The following is a 23,957-nucleotide window of genomic DNA, read 5'->3' as shown; positions in this document are numbered from 1 at the left end:
TCGGCATTCCGATCGACCGGCAAATCCCAATCGTCCGATTTCGCCAATCTCGTCTGGTTGTTAGGCTGTGCCTATTGCAGGCTAGATTCTTTTCAGCTGTGGGTGATTTGATCCTTGGAAATAATTGCGAGAACGTTAAGAACCCCCTAATTGCTAATTCTAAGACAAAACGCCTCGGTCCAATGATTAGCTGAACGGTGATTTGAACTGTATGCACTGAGATCTTGAGGTGGAATCTGAATGTGAATCAGATCTCAATTCACCTGCTGAACTAACGCATCTCGCTACAATAACCTGACGCGAATCAAGCAGTCTCCTATGATGAGCGACCAGTTCCGTCGGGGTCCTTTCTCCCTGGGGAAGATGACGCGCCATAGAGACGATCTTCCACGGCGACGACGCATGCTTATTCCCTGAGCCGTGGCAATAGCCATTGCGCCCATGTGGAACGCCATGCCAGTCCCGCTGATCATGAACACTGCGCGGCCCGGCCGGTCAATCGAAAAGAAGGCGATAAAGCAGCATGAGAACTGACACGTCAATGCGGATGCTGCGAGGAGACATCTCATACTTCAGTATGCAAGTATTCATTGGTACAGCGTCCATTATCCGAGATTTGTCAAAGATTGAATCGCTGCCAATCTCTCAAATTGGGAAGAAGGACCTTGTGTACCTCCGCTGCCGATGTTGATATCTGGTCTATTGAGATCGTAAAGAACTTTAAAGTACCGAAAGCCCTGTATTGAGTTATATCTATGACTACATCGTGAAATATACGACGCCTTCCGCTGTCTTCACAATTTAATGTTCTAATTTTTTCAATTTTGATAAAACGCTGTGCAATTTTGTATAACATACAACAGAATACTCGCAATCTCATGATACAATTATATTCATCTAAACATCCTATGACCCCTTACTTGGAGCCCAGCTTCTTGATCTCAGCAACAACAGCTTCGGTAACCTCCTTAGTGTTGGCCTTGCCGCCCAAATCACGGGTGAGGATACCCTGCTCGCAAACGTTCTCAACACAGGTCAGAAGCTTCTCAGAGGCCGCCTCCTCGCCTAACCAAGCAAGCATCTCCGCCGCGGTCCAGAAAGTAGCAACAGGGTTAGAGATACCCATGCCGGTGATATCGAAAGCAGAGCCGTGAATAGGCTCGAACATGCTAGGATACTGACGGGTGGGGTCGAGGTTGGAGGTAGGAGCAATACCGATCGATCCAGCCAGGGCAGCAGCCAGATCAGACAGGATATCAGCATGCAGGTTGGTGGCGACGATGGTATCAATGCTCTTAGGGTTCAGAACCATGCGAGTAGTCATGGCATCAACCAGCATCTTGTCAACAGTGACATCGGGGAAATCCTTAGCCACTTCCTTGGCAACCTCATCCCACAGAACCATTCCGTTGCGCTGAGCATTACTCTTAGTGACCACGGTCAGGAGCTTGCGAGGTCGTTTCTGAGCAGTCTCAAAGGCAAATCGCATGATGCGCTCCACGCCGTGGCGCGAGAAGATGGAAACTTCAGTCGCGACCTCCCACGGCTTGCCGGTGTGTGATCGGCCACCCTGGCCGGCGTATTCGCCTTCACTGTTCTCGCGGATAATAACCCAGTCGAGATCGCCCGTGCTACATTTGCGCAGGGGCGACTCAGTGCCGCGGAACACTCTGGTTGGGCGGACGTTGGCGTATTGCTGGAAGGGCTGGCAGATGGCCAGACGGAGACCCCAGAGAGAGATGTGATCGGGGACATCTGTGTTCATCAGAAAGAAGTCTATTTTCTGGCTCTAGTGTACTTACCTGGAGCGCCAACAGCGCCGAAGAAGATAGCATCATGCTTCTTCAGCTCCTCGAGACCGCCATCGGGAATGTATTTGCCGGTCTTCTTGTATGTCTCAGAGCTCCAGTCGTAGTTCTTGAAATCGAGCTTGAAAGTTTGAAGGGTATCGGTCAGCGCATTCAGAGCAGTGATACCAGCCTCGATGACTTCGGGGCCAATTCCATCCGCAGGAATAGATGCGATGCTATAGGTCTTGCCGGAGACGGAGGGAGACATGGTGAACTATGTGGTAGTTCTGTAATGAAGTTTTTGGACTGATGGAGGGGTAAGATTCGCGCATGCGGGGATTTTAAGACTGTTCCTGCCCATGCGCCTACTTGGTCTTAGTCTTGGGTCTTGAATGGAGATCAAGTATTAGGGCCCCTCATCTTGAATTCTTCGGCCAATGAACCGTGGAGTACAGCTCCTCGGAGGTGTTCAAATCCGGGGATGTTCTGTTGCAGATCATGAAACCCCGGGGGTTTCTTTCTCCGGTGCATCACCGGGACAAAGACATGCCCGATATAGCTTGGACCTCGCGGTCGATTTCTTTTCTTCTACAGTTTGACAAAATCTTGTGGAATTCTCATTCCATCTTTCGACAAGAGTTCATTCAACGGAGAGGGGGCACCTCGAGACACATGGCGTCGTATTCCTGCAGATGCGAGAATCGATATCGTTGTTTTTGAAGGGTGATGTGTTGGGTTCCAGCCACTGGACGACCACAAATCGAGACTCGCTGGAACCGAGCGAGATAGTCCAAGCAACCCACAGAGAAATGGTATGTCGGATTTGGAAGCCGTACAGTTTGTGAAGGGGTATATGCCTGCCTACGAATTGTATCTCGATCAACTACAAAGTGGATTCTTCCGATCTGCTCGATCAAATATGGGGGGGGGAAGCCAGCTACGCGTGATCTTGGATAAACGGAGAAAGATTTTAGGAATGCATCTTCTTTAGGGGTCACTAGTGGTTCAGTTATTAAAATTTTAGCTATGTACGATATTGAGTCAATTATAACATGTTTCCGTGAATCATCCAAGGCCCATCTGCCACGCTCCATAGATCGCCCATGAAGAGTGAAGATGGATCTGAGAAGGGAAGAATATCTTGTCCAAGCCCTGGGTTGAATGCTGTGTTGCTGTTCGCCATGTTGCCGAATATAAGTCCCGCTGATGTTGATCCGTTTAAGTAGGAGCCATCGTTAGATTTCATATCCATCACAATCCCGGGGTTTGGGGTTGAAAAGATGGTGGGCTCGTATTGGTCTCCTGGATCAACGCCGCGGAGAGCAGAGCCTGTCGATGGCTCAAACTGTTGCGTAGCCATGGAAGGGGATGCATCTTGGTATGCGGCATATCCAGTACCCTGGGGAGTTGATCTAACAGGTGTCATGTTCATTGTAGCAGATTGACGACCTAAATTCTGGGCTTGGGACCCATTCGTGTCTCTAGTGATTCTCTCCGTGGTCGTCGCGTGGTTGTGCTGCGGCGCGTTCCTGTCGGGCATAGTCACCCCTACGACAGTTTCATGATTGCCGTCTGACTGGTTTGTTGACAAAGCGGACTCCATGCTTCGGATTGCCTCAATGCACGTTTCGGGCCAGCTGCTTCCACGCAGAGCAAGATTCTGTAAGACAAAAACTCCCATTCGAGCGTATTTTAGTGCCGTGGAAACTGGGAATTCGCCTTCCCATGACGCATACATCAGAATCAGACACGCCATCCACGTTGTCCATGTGAAGGAGGGCCAGGTGAGTGGTGTAACAGGAGAAGAGGCCATGTACTTCTTCAATGCTGCAAGCAAAGAACGTGAAGAGGCAATACATGTCTGCAGGGCATTCTTGTAATCCGGGTTGGGCTTTTCGGCAGCAAGCAGCGGACGGTTCATAGAGATGATAGCTTCATGCCTCAGGACAAGGAGCAGCAACCGGTGGTATGGGCTTAGGGCTGGATTTTGACCAGGCTCTATATCGGCATGGTCTTCAATGGGGTTGACATCGTCATACACCTCATTCCACCATTGAGAAAGCTCGCCATTCACATGCGACGCTTCGACAGTGCCAGCATGACTGTGTAAGATGGACTTATTACGGAGTTCTAGAATCAAACCCCGTATCCTCGCGAATTTGGCAAGATGGCAAAGTAGTTGTAGTCGATGATCATTGGGGGCTTCTGGTGTACCGGTGACATGTCGTTCTTCGCCCGGATAGCAGACATCAATATCGTCGTCTCGGATGCCGAGCGGGATCCCTAGAGCCTGTGACAAATACCGCTCCAGGGAATATACTGACCAGAACAGGCGACGGCGAATGTCGACTTCTTGGCTGCTCAAGCATGAAAAACGTCCTGGGCAACGATGCAATCCCAGATGAAATGCAGTGCGCGTAATCACACCGCCGACTCGAGAAGCGGCGTTAAGACGTAGTAGGGATGTGAGTACAAGCTGGGCACAGAATGCACCTTGTAGAAGCGGTATTGTTGTAGGCTCTGTGAGAAGACCCTGAATATCTTGCATGACATGATGTACAGACTGAAATACCAAGGAGGCTGGCACTGGCCCGATGTCTGCTTTTGTGCCTTCTACTTGGCGGCTATCCGCGAGGGATATAGAGACGAGGGAGCGTATGACAAGCATATCCAGTCGACTGACAGCTGATACACCATGTTGCCCGAGTTTCTCCATAGCCTTTAGGACTGTTGGTGCATGGAGACAGGGAAAGATGGGATGCCAGTTTTCAAAGTAACGGCGAGTCCAATTGGCCAATTCATCAAACGAGAAAGAGGGAGTCGGCGCAAAGGTCAGCTCTTCTTTCGACCAAAGCTCATCAGTGTCGTGCGAGCTGCCGTAGCCTCGCTGTAATCGGTCATCTTCTCCGGGCACCGAGGTTCTATCTCGGGCTCGGTTCTGCTGTAAATCGGCTGATCGACGAGCAAAGGCGTTGTAGACATGTCGAATAAAGTGGATGCCACTAGAGCTTCCAATAAAGGTAGCAGAGCCATCGTTTTGAGATTCTCTCATAAAGCCAATCTCACGAGGAGAAGGTCTCGATGCGCCTGCCGTGGAGGCTCGTTTCCGTCTCTTGGCGGCACGAGGGCCGTATTGCCAGTTCGGTTCATTTTCCTCGGGGCGGGTGCTAACTGAAGATGGAGATGCCATTTATGTACTTGGTCCCTTTCACATTTTCAGAAAATAGGGCGTGCCTCGCAATGTACAAGGTAGGATACAAAGTTCTTCGTTACGGGGTCGATTGGATCGGACTTCAGTTCTGCTTAGTCATCACTATCGTGCGTCGACGGTCAGCTTTGGATTCAAGATATTATTTAAGCGGGGCGCCTTGTTAGTTCTGGGGCAGTGCTGATACAGATGATTGGCAAATGAGATTCCCTCCCAGTCCAAATGAAAGAAGCGGCTAAATATTTATGGCATAGTAGTGCCATATTGTGGGTGCAGCACGTGACCAAACCACCGGAGGTTTCTTCCTCCGGACGACGCGATGTCGCCGTGTTCATCAAATCACAACCCGATTGGCACAAGATTGCTGGTGGTCTTGTACTCGACCGTTCCCCTGATGAACTTGATGTCTCCGCTCGGATACAGAATTTAGAAATGGGACCGCCGCGATCGAAACGGAGTCGGGCATCCAGTGCCACTATGCCGAGTGCCTAGCCCCTACACGTCTATGGGCTTGCAAATTATTAATACGCAATTTCTAGATCATGAGAACCTGAGTCCTATTTCCTGTGAGGTATGTAGGCAACGAAAATGCAAGGTGAGTTGGCTCCTTATCCTGGTTGTTCCTGCAGCGCTAAATTCGGCATAGTGTGATCGCAAACTGTACGGCCAAGGCACAACTATGAAGCCCAACTTCCCGCGTTTGCTTCTAACATGCTCCTCTAGGCCATTTTGCTCTCAATGCTCGAGTGAACCGTCGAAATGCATTTATCCTGAAAGTGGTAAGAGGTATGAATGTCTCCATCGGACGAGCTATCATTCCCCAGAGGAGCAGCTAATGGATATAGAGGTCTGCCTCTCGGATATCTCAATCAATTAGAGCAAAGGCTTGCAGAAACCGAATCGGCTCTTTACGGCGCTCTCGTAACACTACGCTCGATGAGCCCAACGACGGTAATTCAAGCCACTGCAAAGCCAGACTCGGTGCATAAGCCGAAGGCTGCACGAATTGACGAATGGTCAAAACTGCCGCTCCGAAATTGGTCCGACATGGACCGCTGGCAGGCTGCGATAGGCAATACGTTCACCATCGAACAGCCGCAGAGGATAGCGTTCACGGGAAGCTCCGGGGTTGGCCATGCAATGCCAATCTCACCGACGGCTCATACCCACCCCCCTCAAGGAGAAGGGGAAGTGCGAGGGTCGGCCCTTTATGCGTGGCAGCCAAGAGAGGATGTTCATATGGGCAACCCATACGAGACCCACCTTCGGCCTCCGGGGATGGTGTCTTCCCCTGTATACTCGAGGGGCCAGGCTTCTCGGTCAGGTGTGACCTCCCCCGACCGATTGCTCGAGTTTACCAGCATCACTGGGACAGATGAGAGTCAAAGAGAAAATGATCAGTCCACCAAGGCGGACGAGCTGTCGAAAAGCCAGCCAAGCATATATTTTTAATCAAAACATAGCTGGTGCACGGTTTGTGGAGGCTAGTATCCGCCAAAGATACTGTCGTCTTCAACCTGCGACACGCTAAGTCGGGTGAGACCGATCACGTGTGAGGAAAGAGGTGTCATTCAGCGTGTACCTTATCGAGATAGGTTCGTCAGAAGACGTCCTAGTTGAGCGAGTGCAGCTGTGATGGCCACATCGCAGAAATCAACTGTCCGATCCCAAGACCCACTGCGCTCTAAACCGGGCACGGGTGGAGGCCAGCGCACTAAGATTTAAAGAACGCGGCCCACAACGTACCCACGGCCCACGACCCATGACCCACGACCCACGAGCGACCCCTCATTGAAAGCGCACAGCTGTCCATGGTGATGCCCTGCAGGTCCTCAAGCGCCGGTCGCACCAGGAGGAACTCGTCTGGTTCGGTGTCCGACGGTGAGAATTATGATTGGCCTGGGTACATATTGCCAGCCGTGCCTGGCCCTGTCGATCTCGTCGGATTACCGGAGCACAGACTGCATTGAGGATAAAACGATGCTTAGTGGTCAGTGGTGAAACGGACTCCGAATTCTCGATGGAGCTAAGAGAGACCAGTCCGTTTCATTCAAATTCCAGTCCATTTTTTGCGTCACGTCGTGAACTCGACACGCAGGTAGTTCACGTGGTGACACGCATTGACAGACCCCCTTGTACACGTCAAGTCTGTCGAGTTCTGCATGTAGCGTCTGACCCGAAGGGATCGCCCTCCATACCCAGGGCCGGGGACATTGGCGCCCTCGGCCGGATGACCCCCTTCCAGGCACGGACTTCTATTTCTGGGTTTTGGGTATCTTTCCAAGGGACGGCGACTAGTAAATGGCGAATGGCGGGAAAAAAAGGGGATTCATTAGGGTAGGATGTAGAAGGGTCCGGATGAACCGTTCGCCACGGAGAGCCCAGAACACTGGAGCCCAGGAGTCTGAGGCTCGAGAGTGGACGGAGGAATAAAACGGGATCCATCGAAAGCGAAGCGAACCGTGGGCGAGTTAGGTTTTGCCATCCGGTCGAAAGAGGTGGGCCAGATTATGGCCATAGAGAGAGCACGGCGAAACCACAGAACCTTAGCGCCCAGTCTCCGCGATTTCTTGTGTAAGGGACTCTGACTCCCCTCCCCCTTCTTCTCTTCTCACCAACCTCTCTTGGGCCCTTTCCTTTTGGCTTTCCCTTCATTCCTTTCAACTTCGATTCTTCTGTCCTAGATTCTGTGATCTGTGATCCTGGACTCCTTTTTTTCTTCTTTTACTCGTACCTGGAACGTCCTGGTTGAACGCTCCTCATTCTTTCTCTTAAAGGCCCTAGACAAGGACTATAAAGAGACTACCTTCGCAATTTTGCTGCGCAAAATTCCCAGTGAGGTCTCGCCCATTCATTACCAAACTGTGCTAGACGCAATCGCCTTCAAAGGCTCCAGACTCAACGTCTCCCGCTATCTGATACCGGACATTCCCGGTAGTGATCTCCATTCCTCGCCGTCTCCGCATCCGCCATCGTCTGCCACGCGAGATCCTATTGTCGCATCCGACCAAAAACGAGTGTTTGGAATAACGGAAAACAAACTACCAAACAAAGCGACCTGAAACGTCTTTGAATCCATAAATCCGTCAGAATTCCATTGACATACCAGCGTCGATCACAATCCGCGTCCGTGTCGCGAACAGTACAATCACCCTAATTCATCATGTCAACCATTACTCGTGCCTTTACCAAGCGCAGCAAGCGTCCGGAAGTGTCGGCTCCCATGCCGTACCGTGGCGAAGGGCATGTTCGATTCAACTCTGGCACTATCAAGCGAGGCAATATTTCAGGCCCGGTCCAGCTGCTGTCCACGACCAATATGTTGGCTTACAACGCTCCTGATCTACACTCACCCAACGCTTCGTCCGCTTCATCGCTGCAGTCGCGCGACGACGATTTTGCCGTGTCCCCCCAGAGCTACGCTTCGTCCGGTCTCACCACTCCCGACCAATCGCCTTACGAGTCTTTCCCTATTGACGCGCATCCATCCTATTTCCCCAAACGATCCGTTACGGTGACTAGCCATCCTCGCTCCTCTACCAATTCCGCTTCTTCGACCGAGGCCCCAATGATTCCTAAGCGGGCGCTCTCTCACACGAAGCGCTCCCACCAGGAGCTTGCACGCAAGCGCTCCCAGCGGATGTCGCCTCCTCCACTGAACTCTGTTCGTAGCAACCCGACCATTCGAGCCTCGCAGGATATGTTCAAGCAGGAGGTGCACCCATTCAGCAAGGAATTAGAGCAGGTGAACGAGGTGGCGGAGGAATTTGGCGCCCCGCACTTTATGGATGAAGAAGAGCAAATTCTCCATCGCAAAGGACTTATCAAGTTCACCGTCGACGATTACCTCCTTGAAGTCGAGGAGCTTTACGGCAGTATTTTTGACGATACCATCGGCCCCATCGGTGTTACAGCCTGGCTGTGAAATCATTGATATCTTCTCGACCCGGTTGAACCGGGGTAATCGACGACCCAAGCGGACTGCAGAAGACTGGATTCTTTCTTGCTTCCGCTACGACCAACTTCATTCCCTCACTTACGACCCCGACTTGTTATTCCCCTGCACGATACCGATACCTTGGGAGGACTCACTCTTATCTTCGCGTTCGGTTTCCTGTTTCCTGTTTTCTCTGTGATCTTCGGATCTTGATCGTTTGGTTTTCGGATCTGGACGCTTTTCAACGGCGTGACATTTACTCTAGATTTTCAAGTCTGTTTGCTCGGGCTTTATGCTTAGACGCGAGCAAGTAAATCCATATTGAAAAGTTGCGATACTAGAATCAGGTCCTAAAAGTTTATCTTCACGAAAATTCCACGTAAAGTCACGTCAAACCACGTCAAATCTTATACAACTCGAGTAAATCGCGTGGACATGAGACAATATGAATGCCTCGAGCGTCTAGACGCGGTGAGCTCATGATGACATAAGCCAATATTACCCGATTAGGCTTAGTACAGACACACCGCTCCGAGGTCCAAGTCACGGGTCTCCGCAGCCCCACAGCGCGCAAGGGAAAAAATTTCGCTTGGGCCTATGCAAAGTACTTCGTCGACGCTTCATCAATATCAGCATCCGTTTTATCGATTATTCCGACTCGAGTGAAGGACTCCCATGGGTTGACACTGTTGACTGTGGTCAAATTTCCTCAAACTGTAGCACAGAATCCAATAGCCAACCGTTTCGACGGTCGTGTGCTTACTTGCCCTCGAGCTCCTGGGCAACTTCTATCAACAGTCCCACGCTGTTATTCTCCGCCCTGTCGGAGGTACAGGCCGTTCAATGTTGAAGAATCTCTGGCCTCTCTAGATTCCATTCCACTTCATTCTTTTAAAGCCTGGCCATGGTCTCCATTGCCACTGCTTACAACCCGGCGCTCACGCCCATTTCCTCCAGCAACCGCTCAAAAATGCTGGCCGCATCTTCCCCCGTATCCATCCTCAAAACATCCAAGACTGGCACAAAACGCAAGATGGACGAAGTGGACTTCGACGTTTCCCGCTCGTCCCCCACAGACCGGTTCAACGAGGTCTCCGCTCCCAGCAAGAAGCGTGCCCGCGTCACCTTCGACACGAAAATTCAGATGCAACACGCTCCGAGCCAGGTCGACTCATCGACCTCTGCCCAGAACGTGGGTGTTGTCCGTGAGGCTGTTCGTCGGGCCATCCACCGCCATGTTTCCGCAGGCGATAGCGAGGCTTACGACCAAATAAAGGCCATCTTCTCAGCCGACCCGAAGAAAGCCGACGACCCTATGTATCACTACGATCTCCCCTCGCACACCACATTAAGACACCACCTGATGGGTCTGCTCTCCCATGTCGCCTCCTTGGATCGGGATTGCAGCGGTCTTGTCAATGCCATTATCAACAGCGAATGGCTCGGCCGGGACGAGTCTTACGTCAAGCTCTATGTTCGCTTCCTCGGCAACCTTGCGGCGGCGCAGGGCACATATCTCGCTTCGATTTTCAAGATGCTGCTCACACCACTCGGTGGTGTTCCCCGCGGGACCGGTAAGCTGCCCGGTTACCCTATCGTCCCGGTGTCCGAGATTTACTCCCGAGTCCACATGGCGCTGCGCCATGTGATGCGACTTATCCCAGCTGGAAGTAGCACACTGTCGCCTATTCTGACTCAACAATTTCCTTACGAAACCGACCCCGCAAAATCGTACGTCGCCTACACTCGCAACATCATACAAATCTTCAGCTACGCTCCTGAACTCCAGTCCGACATCTTGGCTCTCATCACCGAGAAGCTAGTTAAGGTTGACGTCCAGATTCAAGCCGACTTGGAAGATTTTGAGGAAGAGCTCGAGGAAGAGCTTCTGAATGTTGCAGCCGATGAAGAGGAGGAGCTGGATAGTGATGACGAATCAGACATGAGCGATGACGAGGACAGTGAGGAACAACGTGTCTCGGCGATGAAGAGTAACATTCACAAAGTGGATGGAATGATTGACGTGCTATTCGAATATTATACTCGCTCTTTCACGACTGGCCGCCACGACGATCAAGAAAATACTCTGAAACTTCTTCTGGGTCACTTCGAATCAATCATTCTCCCGACATACAAGTCGCGACACACGCAATTTCTCCTGTTTCATTTCTCTCAGTCATCTCCACAGCTGGTGCACCAGTTCACTGCTACTTGTACGAAGCTTATTTTACACACGCAGAAGCCTGGTATTACGCGCCAATCTGCAGCTGCCTATCTGGCCAGCTTTGTCGCCCGTGGCGCGCACATTCCTGGCGATGTCGTCCGTGAAGTCTTCGACACTTTGGCCAATCATCTTAATGAAATGCGGATAGCCCACGAGCCTGGTTGCCGTGGTCCTGACCTCCGTCGCTACGCTCCATTCTATTCCACAACGCAAGCACTACTGTACATTTTCTGCTTCCGCTGGCGTGACCTGACCACCGCTGCCGCCGAGGGCGATAGTCCCGAGCAGGTGGAAGAATTGGACCCGAGCGAAGTCGCATTCCCTTCTCACATCAAGGAGGTTCTTCACAATGCGATCCACTCTCGTTTGAACCCTCTAAAGATCTGCTCACCCGGTATTGTCAACGAGTTTGCACGCATCGCCCACCATTTCCAATTCCTCTACATCTTTACTCTTATCGAGACCAACAAGCGTGTCCGCATCTCAGCTTTCCGAAACATTTCTAGCATGTCCAACTTCAACAACGTCGGCCGTGAGATTCGCGCAGGTGACCAGCTCGGCTACCAGCTCGACGCCTATTTCCCCTTTGATCCCTACCAGCTCCCGCGTAGCCGTCGCTGGCTGGAGGGTGACTACGTTGAGTGGCGCGGTATTCCAGGACTGGACGCCGCAGACGACTCAGATAGTGGAGCCGATGACGATGGTGACGATGACGATGAAAACGCCACCGGCACTGACGAGGAGTGATGCATCTATTCCGGTGGCTGCCAACATTTATTTTGATTTACATTATGTTCATTTAGCGTGGCGTCCTGGCTCAATGTCTTTCTTATTATCAAAAGCTCTCGATACCATTCTCTCTGATTCTTGATGATATCGTGCTTTTGAGCGTGCATAGCACTTACGATCTGCTTTGATAGATGATGGCTTATACTACATTGCCTTGTCATAGCAAAAGAAATGAAAAACTATTCACACACCCTTCTTCATCTAGTTATAGACCGGCTCCTATTCAAGCTCTAGTCCCACATCTCCGAACCCTCCTTATATTTTTCCATGTTCAATCCAGATATCACCATTCCAGCCCTCTCATACTCCTTTCGAATTTCCTCCCATGCAATCTCGTTTTCAGTCTTGTAATATTCCTCATCATCCTCGTCCGGATCTACACAAGTACTCCCCGACCCAGCATGAATCACAAGCTCAAACTCCACCATCTCGCCATACGCCACCTTCGGCCCCTCAAGCGTCGACCTATTCGGGCCCGGCTTCAACCAAAAAGGATCGAGATTAACAGGCTCCAACCCCCCCAAGAAGACAGAAAACCATCCATGATTTAATTTCCATCGACTTCTATCAATTACCGTATCGAGTAGCGGCCCCATTCGCAGCCCGTTCTCAACAAATGTCCGAGATTGTCCCCATCCCCAACCAAATGGAGTCGTGGCGTCTTCAAAATAGCCGATATTGCGCATGGGCGGTTGGTGCGTCAGCATTCGGCGCCAGCTTGCTTCAGGACGGAAGTATGCTTCTTTCTTGCTTTCTTTGACCAGGTCCAGGGCTTGTAGGTCGATGACTAGGACCTCGGCGGGATCGGCTTGGGGCATTTTTCTTGGGAAGAACGAGTGGAATGTCTCTGCTAGGAGAGGGTTCAAGGTTCGTTCTGCGCAATTACTTGGTATGCTAGATGGGAGGAAGAATAGAGCTTGTTGGAGAGAGGGTGTTTCGTCAATTAGGTCTTTCCACATGTGGCATACCAATTGCGCGGTCATTAGGGTGCATATGTCGGCTTGGTTTAGGATGCATGTTATGATTTCGGGCATCCTAAGTGCCTTGGTCTCGGATACAGACTGCATTTGGGAGGGTTGAGGATCTGCGATCTGCGAAGTGCATGGGGATGTGCAGGGTCTGTGGTTCGGAGCTCCTAAACAGTATCTTTTCTGAGCCGCACGGCGTGGGGGCCATTTTGTTGCCAAGCAGATGCCCCGCTCAAGACCACTGTTCATGAGTCAATTCTGTATAGTATACGAGATCCGTTGGCTGTGGTGACCGTGCGAAATCCCAGGACACTCTCATGGTGCAATTTGTTGTACAGTGAAATCGGCTATCCCTACCGAGTGCCCGACACTTCAAATCAGCAATTGCTATCCTACATTATGACTCATGAGCATCAGAGATTACGAATTACCATTCTGGGCTTTCAAGTTATCTAGGGCTAGTCGATCATCTCTTTGAACCATGCATCAAGTCATTGAGAAAGCCGCTCTATGAACACAAACGATCACCTGTTGAACAAATTTCTATTTTCTGGATTAAGATCCTCGAGACACTCACCGAGGTCTGTCACTTCTCGACTCTTGTGGTACGGAATGAATGGGTCGACGTTTCAGCTGTTGCGAGCAACCGCTTCATGGATCTTAAAACGTCCAGTCCGTTCGTAACAATCTCACATATGTTACGATACGTGTAGAATGATTTGCACGTTTCTTTCCAAACGGACACTTACTTTGAGCACCACTATCGAGATACCCAGGTGGAAGCCCTGCATGCGGTAATCATTTACTACCGGTCGTTGACCAACTGTTCAGATAACCTCGGCATAGCATTCGAGCAATTTGCCCGAATTGTACCTGCTGCCAAGGTCCTCGGTCCGTACTACCCCACTGCCGACCTAATTCATCTTCAATATAGTGATACAGGTGCTACAAACAGTGCTGCTCCCCTTGATGGACCTTGACTGTGGGAGTGAGAATTCGAATGAGTACTGTTCCAAGAACCGTGTTCTTACGATTTTCCACCAATTTGAATTTGGTTACGGAGGTGTCAAAGATATTACCAGGGAAACATTCGCCTTCATTCTATTTCTCATGCAATAGTGTGTCATCTCTATCATAAATTTACAAAAGTCTAGCCCATGCATAGGCTTAGGCCTCCAAAAACTTCAGGCATGCAAGGTTCTATGTAGGAGCCTATTGTGATTGTATTGCGTTGAAGAGTGGCTAGGTACGAAGCCGATCCCCACCCCCAGCCACCCTTCAGTATTGCCCGTGCAGTTCATATTGGAATGACGCATGAACTGGCAGAGATTTAGATACTACGGTAGCTATCTGACAGATCCACTACTGTTCTTCGGAAGAGAACATCCTGCACAAGCAATTCGATGGACCCATGTGAATACATTAGCCTTTTCGTGCCTTGATTACCACTCTTGGCATTATGTTTCTAATGGCCTACCTCCACACGATATCAAGTTAGGTACTGGTACATAGGTCCCAAGATGACATCACTAGCCGCAAAGGTGGGCATTTGGAAAGAGCCAAGTTTTAGACCTATGCAAATGTGGTGTTGAAGTTGCAAATCTCGCTGATCACACGGCCAAGGCCTTGCAGATCGCATGGCCAAGGCGCGTATCCCCGCTGCAGCCCTATCATTGCTGGGTCGAGACACCGGCCACTGGTGATTGGGTGGAGGGATGCTGCAAGGTGCGAAATATACGAAGCTGAAGTCAGGTGCATAGTCCACGTAGTGCGCCTTACGTGCGGCTCGTATTAGGTCAAATTACAAAGGGAATAAGATACCCGGTACAGAAACAGTCCAAGAATGCCTAGTGAAGATCCAATGTCGGGTTGTATACAGAAAGAACGCCATGAATGCTACCCCTCGCAGCGCTGGTAAAACACGCTTTCTATGATAAGGAGAATGAAAGAACGAAGGAATCACTGGTCAAAAACTGCCTTCATGTCTGCACAGGCGTCGCGGTAAAGGATGTCCACGCTGTCCTGGTCGCGGAAGGGGTTCGGGGACTTGTCCCAACCGTGACGGGCCTTTTCAATCATCATGGCTCGCACTCGCTTGCCTAGTCCCTCCAAGCGGCGCACAAATGTTTGTCCCTCCTTCATCAACATGTCCCACTCACATATGTAGAGCCATACGTCGCGTGGCAGGGCCTCGGCCAAGATGCGATCGGAGGCACGAACGGGAGATGCAAAGACCGAGGAGCGATCGTTCAGGTCGGGCAGGTACGATTCATCGAAGAGAGAGGTGAAGAATTTAGGCATGGACTTGTTTGGCATGATGCTCATCGCCCGGCGATGATCACGAGACTCGAGGAAGTCGAGAATCGGGTACCAGCAGAACAACGCCACGATACGGAGTTCGCTGGTCATATCGACCAAACGTTGCGTTGATTCCGCCCGACCAAAATTTTCCTTGATCTCAGTCGAGATCCGGCCTTGCAGACGAAGGGGCACCGTTATGGCCAGATTGCCGCCCGCTGAGAACCCGCTCAGCGCCACGCGACTCACATCCAGACCCAGGTCTCCGGCATTTCGTGCAAGGTATAGCAGTGCCTCGACACCGTCATCGACAGCCGCGGGGAAGGGGTGCTCCGGGGCCCGTCGGTAGCTTACACTGCACACGACGGCTCCGACGTGTCCAACTACGGCGTTCGCCCAGCGAGAATCGTCAGTAGCGCAACCCAGGGTGAATCCTCCGCCGTGGAAGTTGACCGCGACCGGGTAGCGATGGCCCTGTCGTCGCTGCTCATGATAATCGGGAGGACAATAGAAGTGTAAGGTAACGAGGTGGCCATGGTCATCGGACTTAACGGTCCGAGTGAACTGGGGACGGGGACAGCGAGGCGGCGTGACGTCGTGTAGGAACATGCCGATGCGCATCAAGAACCGCCAAATGACGGCCTGGATACGCAGCCACCATCGTGAGGCCATCGGATCAAACTTCAACGGTCGTTCGCGGTAATTCGCACTCGGAGTCCCGGGGGTTCTGTCTCGGGGGTTCTGGATGAGTCGGCGTCCGGGAGGCACCGGGAGAAAACCAGGGAGTGTCAGATGTTCAGGATAAGGAGAGAAAAAAAAAAAGGGAAAGAATGTAACCAAATGGCGTAGTTTGAATGCTTCCTAAACCAGAAGCATCTGTATAGGATCAGATCAACGTGTACGTCAAATATTGAAAGGGAAGGACGTTCATACCAAGCATCACATACCAAGACGAGAGAACAAGGCCGAGACTCGCGCAATCCGGTAATCTTCGGATGATGTCATCCCCGGGCACGAACGCGGTGCGGTAACTTGACTTGCTTTCGGGCTAGCTAGCTTATTTCTTACTCTTTTAAATTGAAAATCCCAGAAGGATCCTGGACCTGGACCCCTTTTCTTCAATTCCTCATATTTTATTTTGTGTTCTCCCCTCTCAAGGGATTTGGTTCATTGTTGACCTTCCGAATCTCAAAAGGGCCGTAAGCAGTGCTCGTGCATTTGCGGCATCTAACCCCTCCCCCCACCACCACCACCTCGGTCCCTGCCGTTTATACCCAAACTCCCCCCTTGCTCAAATTTTTCTTCCTTCAAACCCCGTCATGTCTAATATCAAACGGGCCTTGTCCAAGGCCATCAAAGGGCATGGGAACGACGATGACTCGTCTGGCTCCAACATTCGATCTGCCTTCGGCCCCAGGACGCGCACTTCCATGTCCCGCGATTCTGAGCACTCTCCCACCCGATCCCCACGCCGCAGCATCTTAGGAAGCTTCTTTCAAAAGGACTATGTCTCCTCCTCGGAGGATGTCTCCGATGATTCCTCCAGTGGCGCGCTGAGCAAGAACCAACAAAAGCGACTGGCCCGGCAGCAGCGTCGCAGTGAGCGGAGCCGACTGAGTGAGGAGCACTTCTCTGAGCCAGATCATCGTCGCAAGTCAGAGGAGATTGCCAAGGCCGTGTCCGAAGAGACTGCCGATATGAAAGCTCGCTATGGCGAGTTGCCTCTGATGCAGTCGCAAGATCGACTCCGAGAGGTCCGGACCCGGCTCGAGGATATCACCGCCGACATGATTGGAAAGCAGATTTACTTTACTGCCCGTTTGCACGTGGTGCGCCGGATGAGTGCTAAGCTCGTGTTCCTCGTGTTCCGCCAGCAGCTTTCCACCTTCCAGGGTGTGCTGCACGAGCGCCACGGAGTGTCATCCATTGCCATGGTCCAATGGGCAGAGCACCTGCGCGTCGGGTCTTTCGTTCGGATCCGGGGCACCATCCAGAAGCCTGAGGTTCCTGTACTGGGCTGTAGTATTCACGATGTCGAGCTGGCTATCGACTCTGTGCACCTGCTCGTCCGCCGTGAGGAGCCCGTTCCTTTCAGCGTCTACGAGGCTGAAATTCGCACCAACGAGGAGGATAAGATCGAGGGACGCCGCAGTCATATCCCAGACCGCACACGCCTATCCAACCGTCTGCTCGATTTGCGCACGGCAACCTCGCAGTCCATCTTCCGCCTTCAATCTGCGACCTGCAACCTCTTCCGTGGCGCTCTCGACGAGCGTGAATTCATCGAAATCCACACCCCCAAGCTGCAGGGTGCTGCCACTGAGTCTGGTGCCAGCGTCTTCAAGGTCGATTACTTTGGTCGGCCCGCATTCCTTGCGCAGTCGCCCCAGCTAGCTAAGCAGATGGCCATTGCCGCTGACTTTGGTCGCGTCTATGAGATCGGTGCCGTCTTCCGTGCCGAGAACTCCAACACCCATCGTCACTTGACCGAGTACACTGGTCTTGATATCGAAATGGCTATTGAAGAGCACTACCACGAGATGCTCGAAACTCTTGATGCCGTTATCAAGAACATTCTGAGCGGCGTTTATACCAAGTATCGCAAGGAGATTGATATGGTGAAGCACCAGTTCCCCTCCGAGGATGTTGTCTGGTTGGAGACGACTCCCATCATTCGCTTCTCTGATGGTATTCAAATGCTCAACGATTCGGGCTGGAGAAGCGAAGAGGGTGAGCTTCTGCCTTTAGATGAGGACCTTGCCACCCGCGATGAGATCCGCCTCGGTCAGCTGGTGAAGGAGAAATTCGGTGCCGACTACTACGTGTTGGACAAGTTCCCTCGTGGTGCTCGTCCCTTCTATACCATGCCTGACCCGGAAGATGACAGATACACCAACTCCTTTGACATGTTTATCCGTGGCCAGGAGATCGTGTCCGGTGGTCAACGTATCCATGATCCTCACCTGCTCGAAGAGAACATGCGCAAGTGGAAGATGAACCCTGATGACATGGAGGAGTACCTCGAGGCTTTCCGCTGGGGTGCCCCGCCTCACGCCGGTGCAGGTGTCGGTCTGGAGCGTCTGCTGATGTTGCTCCTTCAAGTGGGCAACATTCGCCTCACCTCTCTCTTCTATCGTGACCCGAAGAGTCTGCCGGCTAAACCGCCCTCGCAGCAGCTCCGTCACCCAGAGGCGTCGACTCTGGAGCCGGTCTGGCTGCAGGAGCATCACAGACGTGTAGCCGAGGATAATAACGAGCTGCCAGAGCTGGAAAAGCTGATTGCCAATTACGGTGATGCTACGTCTACATCCTGGTTCGACGAGCGATACAAGATCTGGCGTGATATGACCACTGGTGCTGCGGTTGCTTACGTGCCCAGCTCTCACAACTTCGCCATAATTCCCGGTAACCCGGTTTGCGATCCCTCGCAATACTCGCGCACTATCACACAGTTCTTGCAGTGGCTGCGCCGCGATACCAAGTACAAGCCTGTCTGGATTCTCTGCTCACCTGAGGTCGAGACCATTCTTGGTGAACGCCTAGGATGGCGTAGCTTGTCTTGTATCGCCGAGGAGCGCGTCGATCCGTCGCGCAATGCGGCTGCATCGGACGGAGAGATTGCCCGTAAGCTACGCAAGGCTGAGGCGGAGGGTATCAAAATTCAATCATTCCCTCTGGGTGAGCTGCCACCAGAGGATATTCGCAAGAAGATTGACGAGCGTATTGCCGAATGGTTGGCCAACCGCAAGGGCGCCCAAGTGCATCTGTCAGAGATCCGCCCATGGGTTGACCACGAGCACCGCTGGTACTTCTACGCCCAAGACAAGAACGGCGTCGTCTGTGCCTTCGTTGCCCTTGCCATGCTTTCGCCCTCCCACGGCATGCAAGTCAAGTACAGCTTGGACTTCCCTGGCTCTCCCAATGGTGTCATTGAGTACATCGTCACCCAGGCCATCCAGACCGCCTCCCAGGCCGGTGTCAAGGGTCTCACATTCGGTGCCGGTGCCACTAGCCAGCTGATCCCCGGTCATAATTTGCATGGTGCCAAGATTAAGATGCTAGAGCACACCTACGAGGCCCTGGCCAAGCAGTTCCACCTAGTTCGGAAGAGTGAGTTCCGTGCCAAGCTTGGTGCCACCGAGGAGCCCTTGTACATCTCCTACCCATCACACGGCCTGGGCTCCAAGGGCATCCGCGCCGTACTGAACTTCTTCGAAGATTAAACCACCTAATCTTGATAATTCAAGAGCACTTACGAAAGTGGCTACGATCTTATGGATTCTCATTTATGACAGGTTTATTTTGATTTTGACTCATTCATTGCGACCTTCCGAGGTCATCTGTCGCAGGACGCATAGAATAGAGCGGTAAACAGATGTTGTCTGGTTTTTGGCTTTGGCGCTATCATATTCCTTTTTTGTTTCTCTCCTAATTGCTATATTTTGATCTTGCATATGCAGTCAGTCCGCGTATTGCTTGATCAATAGTATTCCCCCTCCTGTACTTAGCACCGCCTGTATTCTTCTAGGTCATTGCGTAGGTTCATAATGTATGTTTTGCTACCGATCTTGGTACTTACACCAAATAAATGCTCTTCCAGTTTTGTGAACTAAGTGGTCTACAAACTGATTCCATTTAGATGTCTCGTGAATAGGAGGGTTAGCAATAGTTATGCACTCGCGTTGATATACAGGAACCTTCATGAACGAAAAGAGCAGTCAAGAGTAATACAGATCACACCAATCTTGAATAGAAGCATTCAGCTTACTTCCCCTTTTTCGCTTCCTGCAAAGCCCGCTCCGCTTTCGCATCATTAACAACCCTCCCAAGCTCTTTCGCCACCCACCTAGCAACCACAATCGCAACAACTGCCACGACTCCAATCCACCCTGCAGTAGGAACCAGCGATCGCGGGAAAACATTCCATAAGAAAGGATCCAGAATCAGATCTACCGCCACAGGCGGCACGTCCCGCATCAGCGCCTCGTCCGGGCTGAAATAATCCGCCGCAGCGCGCACTCGCAGAAACAGGACCGAGTCCATCGTCGGCGCCGGGTCCTGGGTTCCCTTTTTGTTCGCCCGTGGGATGGGATTTTGCATCCATGCGACTGGGGATGCGAGACGCGCGGTAGAGAAGATGCTTAGGCTAGAGACGAGGGATGCATCCTCGATTAAGGTGCCCACTTCGTGGGTTGTTAGAGTGAAGGTGGTAGGTTGCTTTATTTGTTAGACTTAATGTGCGGTGGTTCAAATGAGGATTTATACATACAGTTGCTAGCCAGCAGACTCGGACTTCGTAGCGCTGGTGTGGGTTGAGATTCTCGAGGAAGAACCATGATTCGATTCCTTCTGGTGCATTTTCTGATGGGAATGATGCGTTAATTCGTGTGCGCACGATGGAGTTCTCTGGTGAGAGTCTTTCCAGGCCTAGGTCGTCGAGGTCTGGTTCTCCGGATGGTACGGTGGCTGCTGTTGGTGCTAGGAAGATTGTTTTTTCCACGTTCGCCTGGACGAGTGTGGTGTAAAGGGCCAAGAGGGCCCAGATGAAGTTGTACATCTTCATATATATTCTTTTTGTAGGTTGGAAATCTTCTTATTGGCAGGTCATTTTGGATTGAGAGAGTGATGGTGTTGAATGGCGTAGAGTGGAGATATATTCCAACTGGGATGTAGCTGTAGCGGACTTGGCGGTGAGGGATGTGGTTTGGCCAAACCACGATAAGATGGTCAATTCAATGCTGCAATAGTATAGCGTGCTGGTCAAAATATCGAGTGGGAAGTGAATCAATGGTATGAAACAACAGTTAAAAAGAAGCTATAACTAGTTCCTCAATATCAATATCAATATAAGTGTTGATGCTCGTGACTAGTCACATGACAGGTCACGTTACACAACGCGGCGGTGAAGAAAGGGACCAATCCACCAATCACGGGCCCTGACGCGACCCAACGAGTGGGATCAACAACGAACTCCCCCCTGCGCAGCACAGACGCCCTCCTCCACAACCTTTTCTTCCTCCTGTTTTCCTCGACTTCCATTCCTCCCATTCCTGGTGCGTATCTGATTACTATCCCTTTCGTCAACCTCCGCTACCCCTCCCCCTTTACACGTCGTGGTGATCGAATCTGGGATCTGCCTAATACTGACCCCCTGAATCCACAGACCCGTGTTTGTTGTTGGGTCTTTCTCCCCCTCCTTAATTTTTGATCTTCGAAATCAACCACCAACACAATGAGAGAGATCATCTCTTTGAACGGTACGGGCTGTTCCATTCTTGATATTTTCGATGAAACTCCTTTTTTTCTGAAGAAAATCATGCGCTGACACTTGATCCACTTACAGTCGGCCAGGCCGGTTGCCAGATCGCCAACTCCTGCTGGGAGGTAAATATACCGCCATTTCGCCATTGTGCATTGAAAGTGCAGTTGACTGACAGTTGTTCTTATAGCTGTACTGTTTGGAGCACGGTATCCAGGTATGTGATTCCAATCTCACCGTGGCGCCTGACATCAACTTGGGCGACCCTTGCCCCTTTTCCGTGGCATGAAGCGAGTAACCGCGACTAACAAGCTTGATAGCCCGATGGATACCTCACCGATGAGCGCAAGAAGGCCGACCCCGATCACGGATTCAGCACTTTCTTCTCCGAGACTGGTATGTGAATTGCAATTTTTTCTGGGGTGGTGCTCCTCCCCCCACCCTGAGATGGCCTGCACGTATTCTCGGCCTGATATTCTAACACTCTTTCTTCCCGCTTCCCGCAGGCCAGGGCCGCTACGTTCCCCGTACCATCTACTGCGATCTCGAGCCCAATGTCGTCGATGAGGTCCGCACTGGTACCTACCGCTCCCTCTTCCACCCCGAGCAGATGATCACTGGCAAGGAGGATGCCTCGAACAACTACGCCCGCGGCCACTACACCGTTGGCAAGGAGATGATTGACCAGGTTCTCGACAAGGTCCGCCGTGTTGCCGACTCCTGTGCCGGTCTTCAGGGCTTCCTCGTCTTCCACTCCTTCGGTGGTGGTACTGGTTCCGGTTTCGGTGCTCTCCTGATGGAGCGTCTCTCCGTCGACTACGGCAAGAAGTCCAAGCTTGAGTTCTGTGTCTACCCTGCTCCTCAGAACGCCACCTCTGTTGTTGAGCCCTACAACTCCATCCTGACCACCCACACCACCCTCGAGCACTCCGACTGCTCCTTCATGGTCGACAACGAGGCCATCTACGATATCTGCCGCCGTAACCTCGGTATTGAGCGTCCCAGCTACGAGAACCTGAACCGCCTGATCGCTCAGGTTGTTTCCTCCATCACTGCTTCGCTCCGCTTCGACGGTTCCCTCAACGTCGACCTGAACGAGTTCCAGACTAACCTCGTCCCCTACCCCCGTATCCACTTCCCTCTGGTCGCCTACTCGCCCGTCATCTCCGCTGACAAGGCTTCCCACGAGGCCAACTCTGTCACTGAGATGACCTCCAACTGCTTCGAGCCCAACAACCAGATGGTCAAGTGTGATCCCCGTAACGGCAAGTACATGGCCACCTGCCTGCTCTACCGTGGTGACGTTGTCCCCAAGGACGCCCACGCCGCTGTTGCCACTCTTAAGACCAAGCGCACCATTCAGTTCGTCGATTGGTGCCCCACTGGCTTCAAGCTCGGTATCTGCTACCAGCCCCCCAGCAGGTCCCCAACGGTGACCTCGCTCCCCTCAGCCGCGCTGTGTAAGTACCACATGCATTGTTAACGTCCCAAAGTAATTTACTAATAATCTTCTAGCTGCATGCTGTCCAACACCACTGCCATCGCCGAGGCTTGGTCCGCTCTCGACCACAAGTTCGACCTCATGTACTCCAAGCGTGCCTTCGTTCACTGGTACGTTGGTGAGGGTATGGAGGAGGGTGAGTTCTCCGAGGCTCGTGAGGACTTGGCCGCCCTCGAGCGTGACTACGAGGAGGTTGCCAGCGACTCCATGGAGGATGAGTTGGAGGAGCCCGAGTACTAGATTAGGGAAGCTGTGTGATCGGGCCTGGAGCGTTGGAGATGGTATCCGCAACGTGTTTGAGAGATACACCCCGACGCGGACGGCTCGGATTTCCTGGACTTCCTAATTTTCCCGGACTTGCAAATAGAAGGGAACCTAGGTTTCAGTCCGACGATGTTTTCTGGCTTTGATGTTCGATATATCTTTAATATCCCCGAAGCAGCGATGAGTTTTCTCCCCGCTCGTTCTATCCATTTTCTATAAGACACGGATTCCACGAGATTTGTAATTACAAAAGCACCAAAAAAAACACTACCCTCTTTTGTTCAATGCTACCTGCACTACATTGGTGCTGGCCTGATCGTGGGTCGGACCTCGAGAGAAGGTATACCAGGGGAGCGGGTCCCTAAACGCCTAAACGTAGAAAGATCAACCTCGTGGACCTTTTGGTGATCAATTAATCCCTCACATGAACAACAGAGTCCTTCATAGAAGTCCATAAACCTCAATGTCAAATGAAAGCAACTGGAACATGATCAGGCACGATATAACTCAGCGGATTCCCAGTGAGACCCTGGGCGGGTGGAATGGACGCTAGAGCAGACTGACCGCCTTGGGGCCACCTTCCTTACGACATCGGCTCCAGCCACTCTTTATTATCCCCCCATTTACAACTCGCCGCCCGTCGGTTCCTGCTTTGCATAGGTGTCGTCTCTTTCCTGAAGCTACGTTTGGACCCCCCAGTCCATGCCCGTGGCTCCCTC

At 51.8% G+C, this 23,957-nt stretch overlaps 10 protein-coding genes across 10 annotated transcripts; 5 read left to right on the top strand and 5 right to left on the bottom strand.

The window, feature by feature from the left end:
- Positions 1-916: 916 nt before the first annotated feature.
- Positions 917-2,058, bottom strand: N7443_010858 (putative tartrate dehydrogenase; the record flags this gene model as incomplete). Its single annotated transcript, XM_056890914.1, has 2 exons — positions 917-1,755; positions 1,803-2,058. 2 exons carry the CDS (start codon positions 2,056-2,058, stop codon positions 917-919), a joined length of 1,095 nt encoding a protein of 364 aa, XP_056737405.1.
- Positions 2,059-2,835: 777 nt separating this feature from the next.
- Positions 2,836-4,980, bottom strand: N7443_010857 (CeGAL family transcription factor; the record flags this gene model as incomplete). Its single annotated transcript, XM_056890913.1, has 1 exon — positions 2,836-4,980. One exon carries the CDS (start codon positions 4,978-4,980, stop codon positions 2,836-2,838), a length of 2,145 nt encoding a protein of 714 aa, XP_056737404.1.
- A 606-nt stretch (positions 4,981-5,586) lies between these two features.
- N7443_010856 (uncharacterized protein) lies at positions 5,587-6,450 on the top strand (the record flags this gene model as incomplete). The annotated part of the gene is made up of 2 exons (XM_056890912.1): positions 5,587-5,593; positions 5,891-6,450. 2 exons carry the CDS (start codon positions 5,587-5,589, stop codon positions 6,448-6,450), a joined length of 567 nt encoding a protein of 188 aa, XP_056737403.1.
- A 1,711-nt stretch (positions 6,451-8,161) lies between these two features.
- N7443_010855 (uncharacterized protein) lies at positions 8,162-8,923 on the top strand (the record flags this gene model as incomplete). Its single annotated transcript, XM_056890911.1, has 1 exon — positions 8,162-8,923. The coding sequence occupies one exon, from the start codon at positions 8,162-8,164 to the stop codon at positions 8,921-8,923; it is 762 nt and encodes a 253-aa protein (XP_056737402.1).
- Positions 8,924-9,839: 916 nt separating this feature from the next.
- On the top strand, positions 9,840-11,906 carry N7443_010854 (rDNA-binding RNA polymerase I transcriptional factor; the record flags this gene model as incomplete). Its single annotated transcript, XM_056890910.1, has 1 exon — positions 9,840-11,906. The coding sequence occupies one exon, from the start codon at positions 9,840-9,842 to the stop codon at positions 11,904-11,906; it is 2,067 nt and encodes a 688-aa protein (XP_056737401.1).
- A 272-nt stretch (positions 11,907-12,178) lies between these two features.
- On the bottom strand, positions 12,179-13,015 carry N7443_010853 (F-box protein; the record flags this gene model as incomplete). The annotated part of the gene is made up of 1 exon (XM_056890909.1): positions 12,179-13,015. The coding sequence occupies one exon, from the start codon at positions 13,013-13,015 to the stop codon at positions 12,179-12,181; it is 837 nt and encodes a 278-aa protein (XP_056737400.1).
- Positions 13,016-14,875: 1,860 nt separating this feature from the next.
- On the bottom strand, positions 14,876-15,886 carry N7443_010852 (uncharacterized protein; the record flags this gene model as incomplete). The annotated part of the gene is made up of 1 exon (XM_056890908.1): positions 14,876-15,886. One exon carries the CDS (start codon positions 15,884-15,886, stop codon positions 14,876-14,878), a length of 1,011 nt encoding a protein of 336 aa, XP_056737399.1.
- Positions 15,887-16,533: 647 nt separating this feature from the next.
- On the top strand, positions 16,534-19,437 carry erdS (aspartyl-tRNA synthetase, cytoplasmic; the record flags this gene model as incomplete). Its single annotated transcript, XM_056890907.1, has 1 exon — positions 16,534-19,437. One exon carries the CDS (start codon positions 16,534-16,536, stop codon positions 19,435-19,437), a length of 2,904 nt encoding a protein of 967 aa, XP_056737398.1.
- A 541-nt stretch (positions 19,438-19,978) lies between these two features.
- N7443_010850 (uncharacterized protein) lies at positions 19,979-20,777 on the bottom strand (the record flags this gene model as incomplete). The annotated part of the gene is made up of 2 exons (XM_056890906.1): positions 19,979-20,431; positions 20,484-20,777. 2 exons carry the CDS (start codon positions 20,775-20,777, stop codon positions 19,979-19,981), a joined length of 747 nt encoding a protein of 248 aa, XP_056737397.1.
- Positions 20,778-21,446: 669 nt separating this feature from the next.
- On the top strand, positions 21,447-23,214 carry N7443_010849 (tubulin alpha chain; the record flags this gene model as incomplete). Its single annotated transcript, XM_056890905.1, has 6 exons — positions 21,447-21,471; positions 21,558-21,598; positions 21,664-21,690; positions 21,794-21,869; positions 21,980-22,937; positions 22,989-23,214. 6 exons carry the CDS (start codon positions 21,447-21,449, stop codon positions 23,212-23,214), a joined length of 1,353 nt encoding a protein of 450 aa, XP_056737396.1.
- Between the last annotated feature and the right edge of the window lie 743 nt (positions 23,215-23,957).

The sequence above is a fragment of the Penicillium atrosanguineum genome, assembly GCF_028827265.1.
Source record: "Penicillium atrosanguineum strain IBT 20685 chromosome Unknown utg000008l_segment0_segment0, whole genome shotgun sequence".
NCBI classification, from domain to species: Eukaryota; Fungi; Ascomycota; class Eurotiomycetes; order Eurotiales; family Aspergillaceae; genus Penicillium; species Penicillium atrosanguineum.
Note: the sequence above shows the minus strand (reverse complement) of the source record. Positions and strands in the feature narration are given on the sequence as shown.